The 18,735-nt window shown below is 36.6% G+C and overlaps 1 protein-coding gene across 1 annotated transcript in view; it reads right to left on the bottom strand.

The window, feature by feature from the left end:
• Positions 1–1,638: 1,638 nt before the first annotated feature.
• SYN2 (synapsin II) overlaps positions 1,639–18,735 on the bottom strand; it is a gene marked incomplete at both ends in the record, with an annotated part of 194,440 nt that continues 177,343 nt past the window's right edge. Inside the window, 3 exons of the mRNA XM_082487583.1 lie at positions 1,639–1,774; positions 4,371–4,674; positions 8,406–8,466. Coding sequence (XP_082343709.1) covers positions 1,639–1,774; positions 4,371–4,674; positions 8,406–8,466 — 501 coding nt within the window. The remainder of the gene's footprint in view (positions 1,775–4,370; positions 4,675–8,405; positions 8,467–18,735) is intronic.

The following is an 18,735-nucleotide window of genomic DNA, read 5'->3' as shown; positions in this document are numbered from 1 at the left end:
ATGATATTGAGTCAGTCCTCATTGTCAGTCCAAAAAGGGTGTTGGTTGTGTTGCTTGTGAGTGATTTGGACATGCCTGCTTTTCAGGAAATATATATGCTAAGATCATCAACTTAGACTATGTTGACAAACAGAGAGCTATCAGATGCTAACGTACGAACTAAAGTCTGACATCACTGGAGATTAAAGTTTCCATCCTTCATTGCCAACCTCCTGGCCCAAGCCAGGCTCTTCACCCAAAGGAATCCAAAACTGCTGAAAGGACTTATGTCATCAAATGGTGGTTGTGATTTACCTAGACTTCATAAACTACCAGATCTACAAGAGGTAAAATTTCTGAGACAAGTAGATGTGTCTCCACAAACCCATTATGAATCCCATAGGGTTTTTAAGTTAACATTGGGTTGCTTGTTTTCTCCCTCAGACGTGCTAATATTACAATTAATTTTTTCTTGTTTCCCCTGTTAGCACAGTTTCCTGGCAAGGAATACTGCTGCATGTAATTAACAATAGGCAGAATGGCATGATAATCATTTGGAAATGGATAGTCAAGAGAGTACTAATGAACTTCAGTTTGGTTCAGATAATTTAAAAAAAAATGCTGCTATCACCTCAAAGTCTGGGATCAATTCTGTTTCCGCAAGTTAGAGAAATATTTTTAAAATACATAACAGAAAATGTAAATGTGATTCTTAGAATTTCTATTTTTTTATTATGCTGATTCAAAAAGGGAATAATTTGTGATAGTTTATTTTCTTACAGTTGTGGTTTGTGTCCAAATATTTTATAATCATAAAGCTACCCTTTTGTTATCAGTCAAAATAGACAATATATATTGATGTTGAAACAAGCTTTGTAGAAGACATTTTTTTAAATCAGGCATGGGACTTTACATTTATTAGAAGGTGTTCACAAAAATAAGGGTAACATCATGCATATTCTTTGCAACTAAACCCAGTTATGGTTACAATTTGGAAATAAATAGACATATGGAGATACAGTAGTACATACACACTCTATTTATGACATTAAGTTAGTGTACTGATAACTCTCAGCAATACAACAGCAGTCGACAACCAGCGGATGGAAAGATTGTATAAGGAGGAAGAAACTGCTTCAATATCTCACATTATTTATGTGGCTTGACAAGAATGTCAGTGTGAATTGCCTCCAAAATTTGGAAGGCAAGAACAAGTCAAGACTATACTTTTGCAGTACAAAACATTTACACACAAAATACACATGCATTGCAACGCATTGGAAATGGGTAAAGCAAGGAGAAACCCATTACTCAATGCTTTATTAACACAATTCTACAAAGGAGTCTCAAATAGGATTATATAGTTCAGTCACAGTAAGGCCACAATATTACAATGGATAAGGACCTTAGAATTCGGCATTCTGGGTTAGTAATAGAACCCTTCCTTCTTTATAGATTTTTATACATGTTCCTGAATGGTATCTCATCAAAGTCCTTCTTCTTTTTTTTTTTTTTTTTTTCTTTTTTTTGTAAGTTTAACATATTGCTTAATACAACAGTTAGCACAGTAGAGAAGGGTACTGTCACAGGGAAAACAAAACCTATGTAACATTCATGTTGTTTTTAGACTATATGCTTGGTGCATTTAGATGAAGCTGGCTAATCAGAAAAAAGACTAGCAAAGGATTTCCTCAAGTTTCGAATAGTTTCAGCTTTTGCTTCATCTTCATTCACAGATGACCGGAAGAAGGATGATTCTGTGAAACTGAAGGCATTTGTCAAAGACTGCGACTTGCTGCAAGACAAAAATGCAACATGTTTTGTATTGTCATATTGTCTACCAGCTTCCATCCACATATAACTTGTATCAATTATGAGAAATGTCCATGAGATGTAGACAGTTTGCATGTGAACCAAATGGACGTTCAACATAAGCAATATAGTTAGACATAGCATACAGAGCTGCTGCAATACAGCACGTTCCTTCTGTACTTTGATTTGAGAAGTAGGATAATCTTTTCTTTAAAAAACACAGTGCTTTTTTTACAGATCTGAAACATTGCATTCCAATAAATTGGATGATGTAAATTAGAACTTGAGGACAAAGTGGGCCTGCCTGGTAAATCCAAATCACCACCCAACACAGGATGATCAATAATTGCGCTTATTAAGGCTGGAAAGTTATGCACACAGAAAAATTATGTATATCAGCAAAAGTTTAAAGTATGAATCCTAAAGTTGTAATGTGCTCTCTCTGTATATACAGCAGACATTTGATCCTTAATGCAGGCCGAACGACACTTCATATCTTTAAAAAAATTGCCCAAATCAAGTATCATTTTTCTTGTCTATAAGCAGTCTAGCGATGCTATTCTGTTTTTACTGCTAGCATGTAACTATGGTATAAGTCTCTGTAAGCATGAATAACATAACATGCAAGAAGGAAAATGTCTGAAGTTAAAACTTGAACTCATGACTTGTCAGATAAAATAATATTTAAAAAGTAGGCTTGAATTTAAATAGAAAACATTAATGAGTTAACATAATCTTATTACGACTTTACCCGTGCATTAGTAAAACTCATTAACTGATTTCATTTTTATCTGAGTGCAATAATAGGATTTCAGTTTTGGCTAGAGTAAAAGTGAAATACTTTTCTTATTCAGATTGTCTTATACTCTCCATGGTTTGCAACTCCTCTACCTCTAAACTAATAATGTACAGCAAACATGTACAGCAAACAGTGCTACAGGCGTTTTAGGTTTTTCATAAATTATAGTTGTGTTAATGAGAATAGACTGATAAATGTTTGTTTGTACTCACTGAAAGAGGGAGGGTGGGAAGCAGCACTTGACTTGATTAGTAACACAATAAGTAGCCTAATTAAATATTTATTCACAGATTAATAACATGTACATACAGGTTAGGCAACAGCATGTGGGTGAATACAAAGCATACACATGCAAATAGAGTTAATCCTACAGGCAGGAGATCTGAGTCTTGGTGTGGACCTAAAACTGCTTCTTGAAAATTAGAAAAACTACTCATATTATGGCTTGCATCTTAAAAACTTTACTTTCTCCTTTTAAATTTTATTTTAAATAGAGACTATTCTCTTCCACTTGAAGAAAAGAAAAATGAATCTAGATTTGAACAAGGAACTAAAGGAAAGGGAGAAAGCTGGGAAACGGTGTATCGTACAGTTCTTCTGTACCTGTTCTTAACTGTCTCTCTTAAATGGCAGTAGGTCACAAGTTAAGTTTCAAACTAATTTAGAATCTTCCATCTTGCTTAAGAAAATCGACCTCCCTGTTCTCTACATATACTTATAATAATGGATGAATTAATTTGAGTTTTATGATTATAAAACAGAATAAAGAAATACACTGTCCTAGGAAGGCAAGCAAAATATTGTCATTTTTGCATAATGTCACCTAACACATCTTTTCCACTGAATTGTGCTCAGGTGAGGATTCAGAATTGGTTCACGCTAGTATTAGCATATGAGTGGGTAGAAAAAGGGGATCTGTGTTACTTGGATAAAACAAAGACTACATGCCAGTCTTTGTACTTACCAAGACAAGTAGAATGTATCTGTGACTCTACTGGCAATAGTGTGTGTCAGGATCGCTATGTTGAAAAAACCAGCAAGTTATTGCTACTACCTTCCCCCATGTTTTCTGTTCACTGGGTTTAAGCTGTGAGAGGGGATATGCCTACAGATCCTTTTCATATTCTTTACTGTAGCGTGCGGCTGGCTAGATACAGCAACAATAGCACGCTGTGTCTTAAGAAATCTTCCAGTAGTGAGATAACTACAGATGATTTTCTGTGCGAGCGCTGCAGTCCTCTCTGGAAAGGGCCTGTGTGTACTGCTTGTGCTGTACAGACAGTAGCAATGTATAACCATGAACGAAGTGCGACTGTAAAGAAAACAGTTTGGCAGCCACTGTCTAGCATGTTCATTTGGATTGTTTCTGAGATAGGCCTTTTGAAACTGGAATCTGTTGTCTGAGTGACTGCAAGGTTAAAAGTTTAAATAGATAAGACTTCCTCTTTTCCGTGCAGGCTTACAGCACACCCAGATCATGAGTCAGTGACATAAAAAGGAGAAAAGAAATATGAGAAAGATGATGAATTTTCAGACCTAACTGGGGCAGAAATTGCCCAACTAATAAATGAAATTTCATGTAGTGCTTAGGATATAACTAATGACACTGTCTTACTAGTCATAAACAGAGAATAAGCTTTTTTAAATGTTTTAACCTCATTTTAGACTTGGGAACATATGTAAATTTTTTTCCTGCAGATTAGACCAACTCCCAAATTACAGTTACGACAACAAAATCTGTGTTATGAGGAGAAAAGAAAATGGATAAAGCAAATCTTACTTAAGTTGTGGGTGAGACTGGGGCTTCTGTTGTGGAGCAGGCTGTGGAGCGGGCTGCGGAGCAGGCTGTGGAGCTGGCTGTGGAGCAGGCTGTGGTTGTGGCTGCTGCTGCGGCTCTGCTTCCTTTGATAATCTGGTGCTGGAAGGACCTTGAGCCTGGGGACGTGGCTGCTGAGTTGTAGGTCCAGGCGGACGCTGTGGCTGGGAAGTTGAGGGCTTTGCTGACTGCCCAGGGGGGTACATGCGCTGTGGCTGCAATGGCTCCTGGCTTTGTGATTGCATTCCTTGGGGTTGCACTGGGCCCCCTAGGTTCAGTACAAGAAAAACTTCATAATGTTATAGTATCAAAGAATTCTTACTAGATTTCATATCCAACACTTTAAAATAATCCTTGAATGTGATTAATTCTACTTTTGAGGCAAAATTCTATTAATATGGACTGCAGTTTCACGTAGTCAATACTACTAATCACAGTTGGTACATTAGTAACTTGCTTGGAGCCCCTATGATTCATCCTTAAAATTTCTAAGAAGTACCAATTTATCCCAGCAGTAGCAGCACTGACTTCAAATCAAATCAATGGAGTTACGCCCAGTATAATTTTGGCCCGGCTCAAGGAGAGGCTGTGAGATAATTGAATTTACCAGTAATATCTATTTCAGCAATACAGCTCCTATCTTCTGTGAAGTTATTGCAGTTTTGTTCCTCCAAAGTTTTAAAATTAGTTCTGTAATAGTCCTCTTACACTCTTATAGCAGTAAAACAACTTTATACTGAAATTTTCCGGCTCGTTTAAAGTCTTTTGATAACTTATTTAACCCCTTAGTGAAATATGTCAAGAACATTACAAGAAACACAGGAAAGTCCTTCCTAATTCTTTACCAAGGAAATCTTTCCACTGAGAAGGAAGTATACTGGCAAAATACAGTATCAAGTGTGAAACTACAATGTGTAGTAGAGACTTAGGTTGTGAAATCCATGGCTGAAAGATGCTACATCATCATACAGGATTTTTTTTTTTCTGCTTTCTGACTGAAATAGTGCTGTGTCAGGTATCAGTGGGCATGCTGCTTTTATCTCGTATCAGATGTCTGAATGTGGTTTTCTGGGCTGATAGCTGTTATAACTGAGTATTTATTCTTGCATGTGACAAGGCACACAGGACATCTGAGTTAAGGGGAAGAAAGGACAGGATGAAATTCTGAGCGATTACTCGGGGTAAGAGCTTTGCTGAACAGTAAATATTACAGAAGACAACTGATCTAGATGTTCTGAACCTTTGGGAATTTTTAGTCTTACATAGATATTTAGGGCAAGTAAAAGGCTTAATCTATTCAGGTCTCTAGAAGAAAATCTTCCTATCTGGAAGTACTGTTGCAATACATGATTTTTTTTTTAATTGCTATTATAGTTAGCCTTCCACTTACTATATGAGATTCCAGTATATGTGTCTGAGAACAGCATGTACTAATGCTTCAGTAAGTTTTAATACAGTTGTAGCAGTGTGTTGTGGTGTAGAAAGATAAATAGCGTGTACTGTATGTTAAGGAATGTGCCTTCATTGTTTATTAATTTGAACCACTTTTGTAGGAAATATTTGAAGGTGATAACATGGTCTTGCAACATCTTAATAAGGATTGTTTTCTTATTAGTCTCCTTTCACTCAATATTGAAAAACAGAAAGATTTCTTTCCCCCACTTGTACATACAGGCTTGAATGCCAGAAACTTTACACTGAAGACAGATATAACTTTCTTTTATTGCACATTAAGCTGTACAAGATATTTCACATAAAAGATATACTGCTGTCACACTTCCAGCATTTGCTCACTTTCTTGCAGCTGGGTTGTACAAAAGGCAACAATCATGAAAGAAACTTTTACCAAAAATAACTCAACAAAACTGAACATTAAGCCTACACTGTAAAACATCTGTTCCCTGTTACCCACAATATTGCACCTAAGCATGCTTACATGCAGAGAGACATTTTGGCTTGCTTCTTGTCTGTGGTATGTAGTAATAGTGTGTGCCCTTGTAAATCCTTTACAGTCAACAAGCTGAAATCCTATCTGAAACACCCATCGCTTCTTTGCACACACAACTCACAAATGTCGTGTGAGAAGCACTTGTGAATACTTGTACTACTACATGCAAAAAAATACCAACTGCTTTAAATAAAATCAATCATCAGATTCATTTCTTCACCCCAGGGCAGTATGGTTTATTCACTTTTATGGTGTCTGGAGGTAAGGATTTGTGAACCTGATTCTAAGTGGAATTTTCTTAATATAGAACAAAATAGCCAATGCCATCATTGGAATGATCACTGACCCAGACAAATGCTGATCACCAAAGCAAAATATTCATGTAATTTACTGATAGGTAGTAAACAGTAGCACTTACCACAAACATTTAAATAGCTAATAATGCATACCTTAATTCTCATCTTACCAGCCAGCTTGTACAAATAAAAGAAACACTAAGAATGATGATTCTCACTGATAATTTTTTCTAGTGTTTGTAGGGAAAACAGAAGTAGAACATAAGGCTGTTTTCCCTTTAAACAAAATTGTTTGCACTAAACTAATGGCCACTACTCATCTTTGTACATATTCAAGATTAAAATTATAGTTTTGTGGCTTGCTTGCAACTAAGCTTTATGGTATGCTAGCAGTGTGTAGCTTGTGATTCTAGGCTAGATTTCTCACAACAGATTAACTGCCTGCCTGTGTATTTCTTGTAATATTGCATTATACATTGGTTATGCAAAAATCACAAATAATTTACCTACAGAAAATCTAGCAGTTGTTGGGCATCTCAAGTCTTTTTGCATGTTTGATTTCAAGCAATTACCATAAACCCTATTTATGTGGATAATGCTGGGACTGAATTTTCTTTGTAGCTATCTGGCTATTTCTTGGTTTAAAATAGTAGACCTGAGCTGGTAAAGAAAACTGCTGACATTTTTGTCTCGCCTTCTAATCAACGGGCAGGATCCCTAGCTGGTTAAAGGTACCTTGGTCTACCATCTCCTAACATCTCAGTATTTGAAAAAAATGAGCTCTTACAGGAAGTTTAACAGTCCTTGAGGTACTTCTCACCAAATAACCTGGGATTTAACTCTTAGGTAAGTATAAGATTTTTGAAAGTATTTGCATTAGTTTTCATTAAAAATCTTCATAGAGTACTAATTCAAAATGACAACAAAAGGTACTACTTAATTGAAATAGGATACATTAAATACTCACACTTTCACTGAGATATTGCACATAGGTGGCCCATTTACATAGCTTTGTAGCTAATAATTTAATGCAGAATTACTAAAAATATGAATACCAGTATGTAAAATATAAGATATTTTAAATATTCCTTGGGAAGAACTGTATCTTATGGAGTCACTCAAATATTAGACTTCCACTTGCATATAAGTAAAACTCAAATGTTAACAAACTTTATAAAATTATAAATAAAAAGCCTCACTAGCAAATTCTAATCTAGACTTTTAAAAATATATCTGGATCACCTGCTTAGTAGTCATGCACACGCACAAAAAAATAAAGCTATGAGTACAGTGTGCACACACTCACAAAGTAAGCAAAAGTATTTAGATTTGAACCTTGGTGGTATTTTACTTAACGATATATAATACTCAAAAAATACTGTCTAACCATCCATAATGTACAGTTGCACTGGGCTCTAAAGAGGCACATTCTTTGTACACTGTTGACAACAGCCCTGAAATCACAAATTTTACAGAGAAAGGTAAGTAAGCATTACACGCACAGACATGAACAAGTAAACAACCAGACGGTATAGTTGACACTGCATAGAAAAAACACAGTCCAGGTCAGCACTGAAACAATGCAAAATTTGAACAAAACTGGTATGTTTGCTTTTAAGATTGTGTGTTTCATTTTTTTTTTTTAATTTTTATTTTTGCTTTAATCCTTGCTTTTAGTCTCAATTATCTAAGTAGCCTGGACTTGTTTTGGTCCTACTGCAACGCCATTACAGTCGAGAATGTACTGTAAACAACCTTGAGGTGGTGGTCGCTGAGGTGGGATTTTGTTTGGCTCTGGCTCCTTTAGTGATCCACTCTGGAAAATACATTTGAAAACAGAAGAGAAAAAAAATTAGAGTAGCTTAGTTCCAATTTCCCACTAATTTGTCTTTGTTTTCATTAGAAATCTCTTTATTGGTTGGGGCTGAACATATATTTTTAATTTATTCCAGATAACATTTTCTAATTTAGTTGCTGTCTGACATGATATATGAATCCTGGACTAATCCAAAGCCGAGTTCTTAAAAAAAAAATGTTTTCCCTTTGCAGCATGTGATCACGATGTAAGGAGTGCCTTCTCGAATCTTACCTCCATTTGTGTATGGTCTTTCTCCTTCAGTTCCTAGCACCTTGAATGACTTTTCTGTATCTCATTGCTTCTGCTTTCTTTTTTAGGATAGACTGAATAGAAAATGGGCTTCAACAGATGCCTTTGTGTAATTTAAGAAATAATTTATTTTCAATTACAGTCACTTGTATCTGGAAGGATTTTTTGCTAGTGATAGTTTCACTTTGATTCTCTGACCGTAAATGTGAAGGGAGACGGACTACTCTAGGTTAGCTGTTTTGCTAAGCAAAATGAAAGGAAGCAAAAACCACAGACAAATAATAAAAATAATTGAAATTACTTCATGCAACTCCATCTGACATGTTATTAGAAACACATGTAATACTTAACTTTTCAAAACAGGAGATTTATTTGGCAGTATCCTTTTCAAATGTATACTTGTCGAGAGGAAAAGATGGGCCTGAACCAAAACCTTGGAGCAGAACACCCTCTGGGAACATAAGTATTTGAATCCAAACTTTGTCTTAGGCCCATCTCTAATATTTTGAAAAGTGAAATATGTTAAATCATTGGACATAACAGCTTGGGCTGTTTGTTTTTTGGGTTGTTTTTTTTTTTTTTCTTAAGGATCCAGAAATTAAATTGCCATCTGTCAAGAGGGAAAAATCCTAGAATGTATTAACCAGTAAATGTAAAATTAATTAAACATGTTTCTTGCAAAGCTTACTATTTTTTTCTGATAAATTTGTATTTGATCTTAGAACTACAGAACTAAATCTTACTCATAGTGATGTGAAATCCTGCACAGCAATCTAGAAAGCACACTTTTTAAATGTTACAAGACAACACCACTCTATCGTATGCAGCTGTTGCAAATTGCTTTGTCTGCTTTAGCTACATAAATAAAAGGACATAAGACTGGTCCAAAACTAACTATTCAGAGTTACCAACCTTCAGAAGACCAAATGAAGAGTAAAAATGATATGTACAAAATGAATGAGGCAAAATCTGATCGTTATATTAACTGATCCAGTTACATAGTTCTCGGTAAGTATCACTGTAAGGATGAGGATGTGTAGAAAAGAGGAGAATTTCATAAGGAAAGAAACAGCCACCAGAAAATTTTAAAGTGCTTTAGTGTGGGTTGAAGTCTTCTCTGTTTTGTTTCTCTCCTTCCTCTAATTTTCTGAACCACATGTAAAAGTTGACATTCTATCCTATGCATGTTTCAGTAACGTTAAGTATTTGTGGTATCCACTCTGTATAATGCGTTGGAGCTCACTGAAACAATATGCATTTACATCAGTAGCTCCTTGGATACTGGGGAAATTAGCCCAGAGTGGAAACCTTGAAAAGTTGCCCTAGAGGAGCTAACTCTTTTCATATTCTAGTACCATTGTTCTGATGCACCTGGCACCTTCCTCTGTATGCCTTTAGGGCCTTTGGGCGCTCTGCGTTACAGAGCGAGTCTGTGTCTCCTTTGGTGGTGTAGCATGACACATGGAGCGCACCCTTAAAGGGAAAGTACATGTACTCGGGCTTAAGGACCTTCAAGAGTTTCTTTCTGGAGAACCAAAGTGATCATGTGACTTTTGTTAGAAAGCATGTATAATATTTTCTAAGGAACATTCCTACGATTGCCATGTGATAGAGTTCCTAGCCTTACAAAGGGCCACAGACTGATCCGTATCATTCTCTGCAGTGGCAGAGGGGGAGTAGGGAGGATATAAGTGTTGATATTCTTCTACTGAAACAAAAGTAAAAGATTATGTCGGTAAAACTCATCGTGTATCTAGAAACTGAAAACACAGGCTGGCAGTTCAAATTCACATCTACTTTAATGTTAAGACAACATCTGCAGGGCCTCTGTCTCCTCCATGCCTTGAGGCAGAAGCAAATCTGCCATTTGTTTTTGCACTGAAATGGTCTTGGGCTTTATCGCACACACCACCTAACTGATTTGACATGACAACATCAGTACTTATGCAATCTGCATATCTCTCCATCTTACAAAGAAATTATTTTTTCCTAAATTAAGCTTTCAATAAACCTTGCTAATCCTCACCTCAACTGTTCTGAAAGTTTAGAGCCTTTGTGCATTTTCTGTAGAAGATGTATTTCCCCCTCTCTAGTCACTGACTGCAGCTGTCCTGATTTTACCACCCACACATCCTTTTTTTCACCAGATATCACCTGGTGCTTCCAGGAACCTCACCCACACTCCAGGCCAATCACATGGGTATATTACTTTTGCTAATTAGCCAACCCACCCAGGCTGACCCAAAAAGACTAATTAGCATTACATTCCTAATTGAGAAATCTTACTCATGGTTTTTCAATGGTCTGTAGTAATCCAGTCCTTTCCAAGAGTCTTTCTTTCAGACAGTCAGAAACCTTCATACTTTCTATTAAAGACAGGCTTTGAACCAGTCTTGTTTGCCGTCCTGAGCCAAGGCCTTTAATAAAATCCAGGCTTCTTCTAAAACACCAGTTGTTGGCAAATTAACTACAGACTGCTACTTCTCACCTCTCCAAGGTGGTGTGCCAATGTAATTGTAAGAGCTGCTAACTCTTTATGGGCAACGCAATCTCTCTGAACAGAGATGCTGGACTAGACCTGTCCTGCAGATGTATTCACCCCTCTTGGTGTTTTTTTTTTCTTCCCTTTGTTGCCCAGCCTAGAAGTCACCCTCCTACCACTTTCTTTTAGTACAAACATGTTTTCCTGCACTGCAGTTCTGATCTACAAGCTTGCCTATTGCTTAGTTCAAACACTGCAGGAATCACGGATTAGAATGCAGAATATATCATGGAAAATGACCCTGAACAGATTCTTATTTGGATGCTCAGGGTGAAAGAGCAAAATTTGTAGTAGAGAAGCTAGAAACTACATTATTTAGTATGGTTTAGGATTACCTAAGTGAGGTGTGGTAACTGCTATCATAAAGGCGCCCTTTTGGTTTTCATTTTGTGGAACACAACTTTCATATCACATCCAAATTCCCCAAAGAGAAGGGATTGCTGATGTTGATAGTAACATTATACAGAACTGCTTACAGAATCTCTCCTGTTCAAAGGGGATTTACTGTTTATATAACTATGCTAAAAAAATACAACTTTACTTGTGGAAACCTCTAAGCCACATGAATGCTGCAAGTACACTATAGCGATTTCTCAACTCTGGGCATAACAGTTGATGCTTTGGTTGCATAATGGTCTTTAAGAATATTGGCTAGGTTAATTATAGCCAGAACAGAAAACCCACTATTTGTCTAGAAGACAGATGTCTCTAGATGTCTCTGTAGTGCTTCCTTCCTTTTCACACTTACCTGAAACAGTCTCCTTAGAATTTTAGGGGGTTGAACTGGAGGAAAGAACTGTTTGTTCTTCAAAGCGTGTTGTATTAGAATTTGATCAGTGATAGTACTTCTTTTTCTACCTTGTATATTTATATAAATGCAGATTGGATTCACATATACTTGAATTTTGAATAGTCTGAAGAATGTTGAAATGGGTGGGAGCAAAAGCAGCAACTTGGCAGGGAAATAGCCCTTGGGCAAGAGAGATGCTAAACTGAGTCCCAGCAAAAACTGATTTTGATTTGGCTGAGTTTGAAGATTTTGTGAACTATAGTTGGAGCACGTATAGTTGGTTTTGGGTTTCGTTTGGTTTTCTTTGTAATGCAACGATAGAAGCTTTTCGTAGGTATTTCAATATTTGAAGGAAAAGCCATGTTTTTCAGGTCAAGAAGTAGAGGGATCAATTGACAATTGCCAAAATACGAGCTGAGTTAGATCTCGTAAAGGAAACAAGAATAAATTGTAAAACAATTAAGCAACAGGAGAACTAAGAAAAAATGTGATTGCTAAGGAAAGAGGTAATTTAGATAATTGAAGTACGGTGTCAATAGTAAATGAATGTTTGAAGTGTCATAGATTACGCTAAATACAGGAGCAAGGGCAAGATGGCAGGTGGGATAAAAGCTAAAAATGAGATGGAGGTAAAAATCAAAGGTCTTCCTGGGAGCAAATTGGTCAGACCAGATATTCTTCATCTCAGAAATCAAAACCAGCTGACTCATGAAATACAGAATTCTGTACCAGGTATCTCTAACAGTTGGAAATGTACATGTTACACTGGAGAAGGTTAAGCACTAATACTGTAGGAATTACATTGCGGCTAAGGAAGTGGCTACTAAGGAAGGAGCTAGGCAGTTACTGAAGAAAAAGTAAAGGGAAGGATATAACTGGGATGTGGAACTCAAGTAGAATTTTAATCAGTTCAGTTGGCACAACTACAACCTTTAGATGATACAGAGCTGGAAGACTACAGGACCAAAATATCCTAAAGAAAGAATGAACTTGATGAGTGGAGTTTAAAAAAAAAAAAAAAAGAAAAAAGAAACTTAAATACCATGTCCAAAATTATTTATGGACAAATAACATGCATCTGTCAGAATGCAGAACTCACTAAATGAAATCTAATGGGAAAGATTTGTGTAGTGAAAACCCAAAATCTTATCACACATTCAGTGAAGTATTTCCAGCAGTGTTAAGCATGATGCTGTGTATCATTTACATGACCCCTAATCAAGAAAGATTAACGTAAGCTGATCTGGCGCAGAAAAGTGCTATTAAACTGACCAGGCAGATGGAAGAGGCTATACCTACAGCATTTGGAAGATCATGTCTTGCTTAGTTTGGCAAAATGAAGGCTTGAATGCAATACAGTTGCTTTTTATAAATATATTTGACTGGTAAAGAACTAGGCAGAAAACAAACTAGACTAAAGGACAATGGGTATAAACTGAGTAAGACTGGGTTGGAAATAAGCATATATTGTATAATTTAGCAAAGCTGTGAGATCTTGAAGTGGCTTTCTGATATGGAGCATCCCAAAATAAGAAACTCCTTAGCTCCTTGTTGCTTACTGCTTCATACATTTAATGTGTAGTAAGTATGGCAGGGATACCTACCCCTTGCTAGTTCAGACCTTACCCTGTTTTGGGTGAATCTGGCATCTGCTTCACTGTGTTGCCAGTGGCGCTGAACAGGACTTACAATGGAGAGGTGTGGTAAGGCACACCTTATAAAGAAGCCACCTTCACTTTGTCTTGTGCAAAGGGGGCAGCTAGAAGAGAGTTGGCTCCTGCTTTTACAGTTTTTTTTGGAGCAGCGGTGTTCAGTCTTGCCCTTCTCCACTGAGGAAATCTATATGGAAAAGATACTCTCAGACAAACAGATGCCAGCCTAGAGTTTCTTCATGTTGAAGCTGTGATAAAGAATTCAAAAATCTAGAGCAGCTTTTGTTATTCCTCAACCAACTTTCCAAACTACCTGTGCAAAACCCGCTAAGATCTGAATGGGAAGGGAAATGAGTGCTAAGACCAGAAAACAAGCTATACAGCCTAATTTTTACTTGGAATAGTATTTACAAAATACACGGAAGAAGTTGGGTTCTTTTTAAACATCAAAAAGTATTCTAACTTAGATTTTATAGACTGTGTGTTTTCCATTGCTGGATAACTAATTACTTCCTAGAGAATAGTTCCCATCTTGAATATTTTTACACACAGTCTTAAAAATGAGTACCCTAGTATGGAGTCACTGCTCTTAATAGGTACACTCCAGTAGTTTCCCTGAGATACTGAAACAGGTGGCCTCCCATTGTCCATTCCAGCCCAATTTTCTGTTGTTCTGCTGAACAAAAATCATCCTACCCTCCAAAGAGAGGAGGTTTCTAGAGAAAAAGTAGGATGTCAACTGACCAGGGAAAAAGAATTTCTTAAGTAGCATCGCTTGTTGAAGCTAGATGGTCCACTTCCATAGCCAGTCAATAATTCTAATGGACAAGGATAGAGTCTTATTTTATTCAGCTTTTGCATAAAAAAACTTGTGTTTTTGGAAAGGGAACATGAAAAACATGCAGTTGCACAGCAGCTTTCAGGCAGTTCTTTCCAGTGAAAAAATTGCTCCCCATAGACAAGGAAGGAATGTAGACTATGTGATAGGAGAGAGCTCCCCCTGTGTGCTAAAGCAGCTGAGACTAAAATGTGTGTGCATGCATGTTTGTACCAGGGAAAGAGCTGAAAGACAGGTGGACAGGCAAGTGAAAGTGGTACAACATATCTAGAAGACTGTCCAGTAACTGGAACGTTAAACTTCCTTACACCTTTCTCAGTGTACATAGCTACCTCTATATGCATAGAGCATACAGTAGCCCTTGGGGCTTGATAGCGTCAAAATCCTGTGCTGCTGTTGTATGGAAGGTTTTGACTGTTGAACCCAGGGGCTTTGACCCTGGCTGATGCTATGCTGTATCTGCTCTTCCAGTCTTAAAAACAAAAAGAGCAGATTTTTTTTTTTTTTTTTAAATATGGGATGGCAAGTGATCCTTGCATGAACAGGAAGAGATTAAGATCTGCAGAACTTCATCTTGAGCCACAAAGATCCATCATTACTGGATCCACTCAGAATTGAAGTTTCTACTTTAAACAAGAGAGTCTGGAAAAAAGATGGTGGAGCTAACTCAAGTCCAGTCTTATAACCCACATTTTATCTTAATAGTATTGTACCAGTCTTACAGAACAGTAGAGTGGGAGGAGGCATAGAAAAGAGGTCGTGCACCGATTGAAACACTTGAGCTCCCCGCAAAGAATAGCAAAGTTCAGAACTCTACTATATGACCAGAGAGTAAGACCTCTCCGTTAATGGTTGCATGTGCTTCTCTTCTTGCTTCTCCTGGTGCAGCACAAGTGCACAGCCACACAGAGGAGCTGAGGTGTTGGTGGCTGGTCTGAACTCTGACAAGCTTCCCGAGTCTCTCCTAGGAGTTGAGATACTGGAGAATGATGTATAAGCAGCTGAAGAGAAGCTTGCTCTACTGGCAGCCAGCCAGATGGAGTGCTGATCCACCACTAGATTAGTGCATGAGGTTGTGGTGGAGGAGGGAGGTTGCTTCTTTTTTCCACAGATGAATCAAGAGTATTTAAAAATGAGCTGTTCTGTTTTGGATTTTTCTGTAATTTCTCTTGGTGCTTATCCCTGTTTAAAAATTTTAATGCATATTTAGCACATAGTCCTTATTCAAAATAAACTGTGGCAATGACTGCTGGGGAGAGGGACAGAATCCTTGCAAGTTAAACATGGAGTAAAGCCAAATAGCTTTGTTTAACAGGTTATGATTTAAAGGTCAGAGAAATCAAATAAAAAAGTCAAGTGGAGACAGAGAACGATAACAAAAAAAGTAGAGGAGAACCACCCACCACAGTGGGGAAAAGAAAGGAGACCAATGAAAAGCCTCCAAAAAAAAGATAGTTCTATTAGGTTCAGCTTAAATAAACAAAATCAGAGAATAAAAATAGATGAAAAATTAGATAAAATAAAAAATCAAAAGGATGTTATATGATAGTAATTCTAGCACTAAGACAAAACAGAGAGATCTAACTTAGACACTCCATTTCTATGTGTGTTTGTGGCAGCTATTGCCTGTTCTACAATGATGGGATTACTCTTTTCCTTGTTTTAATTTTGAAAAGGCTGGGTTTTGCTCTATAATGGAACGAGGACATTTTTGAAGTCTCCTGTGGGACAAGAAAGCTATTTCTCACAGAAGTCTAAGAACATATAGGCTACTCCATAGTAGTGGGCTCATGATTACTTAAAAATTGAATGTTTTCTTTGTTCTTGAGGGTAGTCACCATGGAATTTCAGAATTCTCAAAGACAGTGTCTGCTTCTTCCAATATAATTGGCAGATTGTGAGATGATCAGAAGATCGTTTGGCAGAAGGTAATAAAAAAGTTAACAGTAGCATAATTTTGTTGTGTGAATGAAGACCAAAAGAGAACAGTGTTGTTATTATGTTTATAATAAATGGGAAAAAATATCTATTAACTACTAATACCTGTTACATTTTTCAGTTTTAGCTAGCATTTTGTTGCCTTCTGTATTATAAAATTATTATCACTAAGGCTAAAGCACTATATCCTACAGACAACTGAAGTCATCCTAGTCATTCTGGTCCTGGAGCTTAACTCTGTCAGTTTGCCTGTGGGGCTTTTTCCTTTGGGGTCCTCTAACAAGTACTTTTGTGAGCAACTCTTTCTCTTACCTAATTTTGCTCAGCTTGTCTGCAGGGGTCATGTATTTTTCCAGGTACGCTGCTGGTGATGAGCATTCAATATAGAATATTCAGAAATAAAAAAAGTATCAGGCCACATCCTGAAAGCTTTTGGACAAATTTGGACAAATTTCTGTTGATGTCAGGAGAAATTTTGACCAAATAATCCTAAACCTTTAACATATGCCCTATAGTAAATTCTCTCTTACAGTCTAAACATCACCAAATCTCTTTAAAAAGCGCATTGTAAAGGCACACTTGTTTAGTTGTTGGCACATTATTTCAAAACAAGCTAAGAAAGATAAGCACTTATTAGTGTTTTGATTTAATCATCCTCGTTTAATGGGAACATTTACAGGTTACCACTAAAAGCATTTATGTAGACATTTATCACTAGCAGATATCCAGCAAGCTATTTACCCGTTACTTCTGTTCACCAGTGAGACTAAATAAGCAACAGAATTGAGCAATACATACATACCTCCCTTAGTAATTACTCCACCTAGCGGTACAGAGTCTCAATAAGTATTTTAAATTAGGTTATCTTAACTTTCATGATCAATTTTTTAGTAAAATCTCTGCTCAACATTTGTATGTTGTGTCCCACTGTTTTTTAATTACTGTCAATATTAAAAATCGTAGGATTTCTTTTCCTTCATGAACTTTGCTTTTAATATACTACAGTACCTGAACGTTCAGTTGAAATGCTTAAAATAAATCAAGCTTTGTGTAATGAAATAGTGACTATTTTAAATATATGAACATCCTTCATCCAGCAGTTAAAGGCTGTGTCTCTGCCTCTGTTGTGATCTCTGTCACTTATATGAAGAACACAGTATCTGCCCTGAATAGGTGTCTCATTTGAAGATGGATAAAACGTCCTTTGTGTAGAAAAAAACATATGTTATAATTTCATACTTCTGAAAAATAAACTTGATTGTTGTAGATTTTGCTGCCTGATATGTGGCCTTTTACCAGGATGTGGTGAGCTCAGGCTCCGTACATCTTTATTTTCTTCTACTTTTCTTAATTCCATGCTTTTATATTAGGACCTAAAAGGGTAACAGCTGGTTTTATTATATTTTTACAAACATAAAATAACTAAAAGGTTCTCTTTGATTAAAATAAGCATCTCCTCATCCAAATATTCACAGCTAAACATTATGTGTATATATACACATATATGTGTATATATACATACACATTAAGGCAGAACTTAAAATATATTCCATATTAAAATAATGAAAATAAATGAAATAAATACAATAGCATTATGAAGAATTTTTCGAATAAGGGTATTTAGTATTTGTAAAATGTATAGCCAATTTCTTGTTTCATGTGATACAGCTTCTCTAATACGTTATGATACTAAATAGCACATAACTCATGAGTTCTCCCCCAAGAGAAGAAGTCACAAGATGTCGCTGTGATTCAGAGGACCAATACCCACTGCGGTAAAAGAGCTCAATACCTTCAGTATTTCAAAACTGACTCGTAAAAATCGTTTTAACATGGCAGTTTTAAGAATGGCTTTTGACTTATATAACTTTTGAAAGGCACTGTGTTGTGTGTTTTGTGATGTATATATGCCCCAGCAATATTTTTCATTGTTCCTTATGAGTTTTGATAACAATATTTCAGATTCTTTGCCAATATTTTTAGGAAGGCATCTTGCTGCTGCCTAATTTTCCTTTAAGTCAGAATAATAACTCAATAAATATTTCAATATGAACAGTCATTTGCTTAATAGGGACTATGATTTAAAAGAACTTTTAGGCAGAGGGACATTGCAAGTGGTAGAGTAATTACTTAGATGTTGCTTGTAGTCATTGATGGCTGTCAATGTGCATACAAGCTTTCTGAGGTAAACGGTGAACAGAAAAACCTTATTGATTGC

Source organism: Vanellus vanellus (assembly GCF_965231255.1).
Source record: "Vanellus vanellus genome assembly, chromosome: 9".
NCBI lineage: Eukaryota > Metazoa > Chordata > Aves > Charadriiformes > Charadriidae > Vanellus > Vanellus vanellus.
This window is presented reverse-complemented; position numbering and strand designations above follow the sequence as displayed.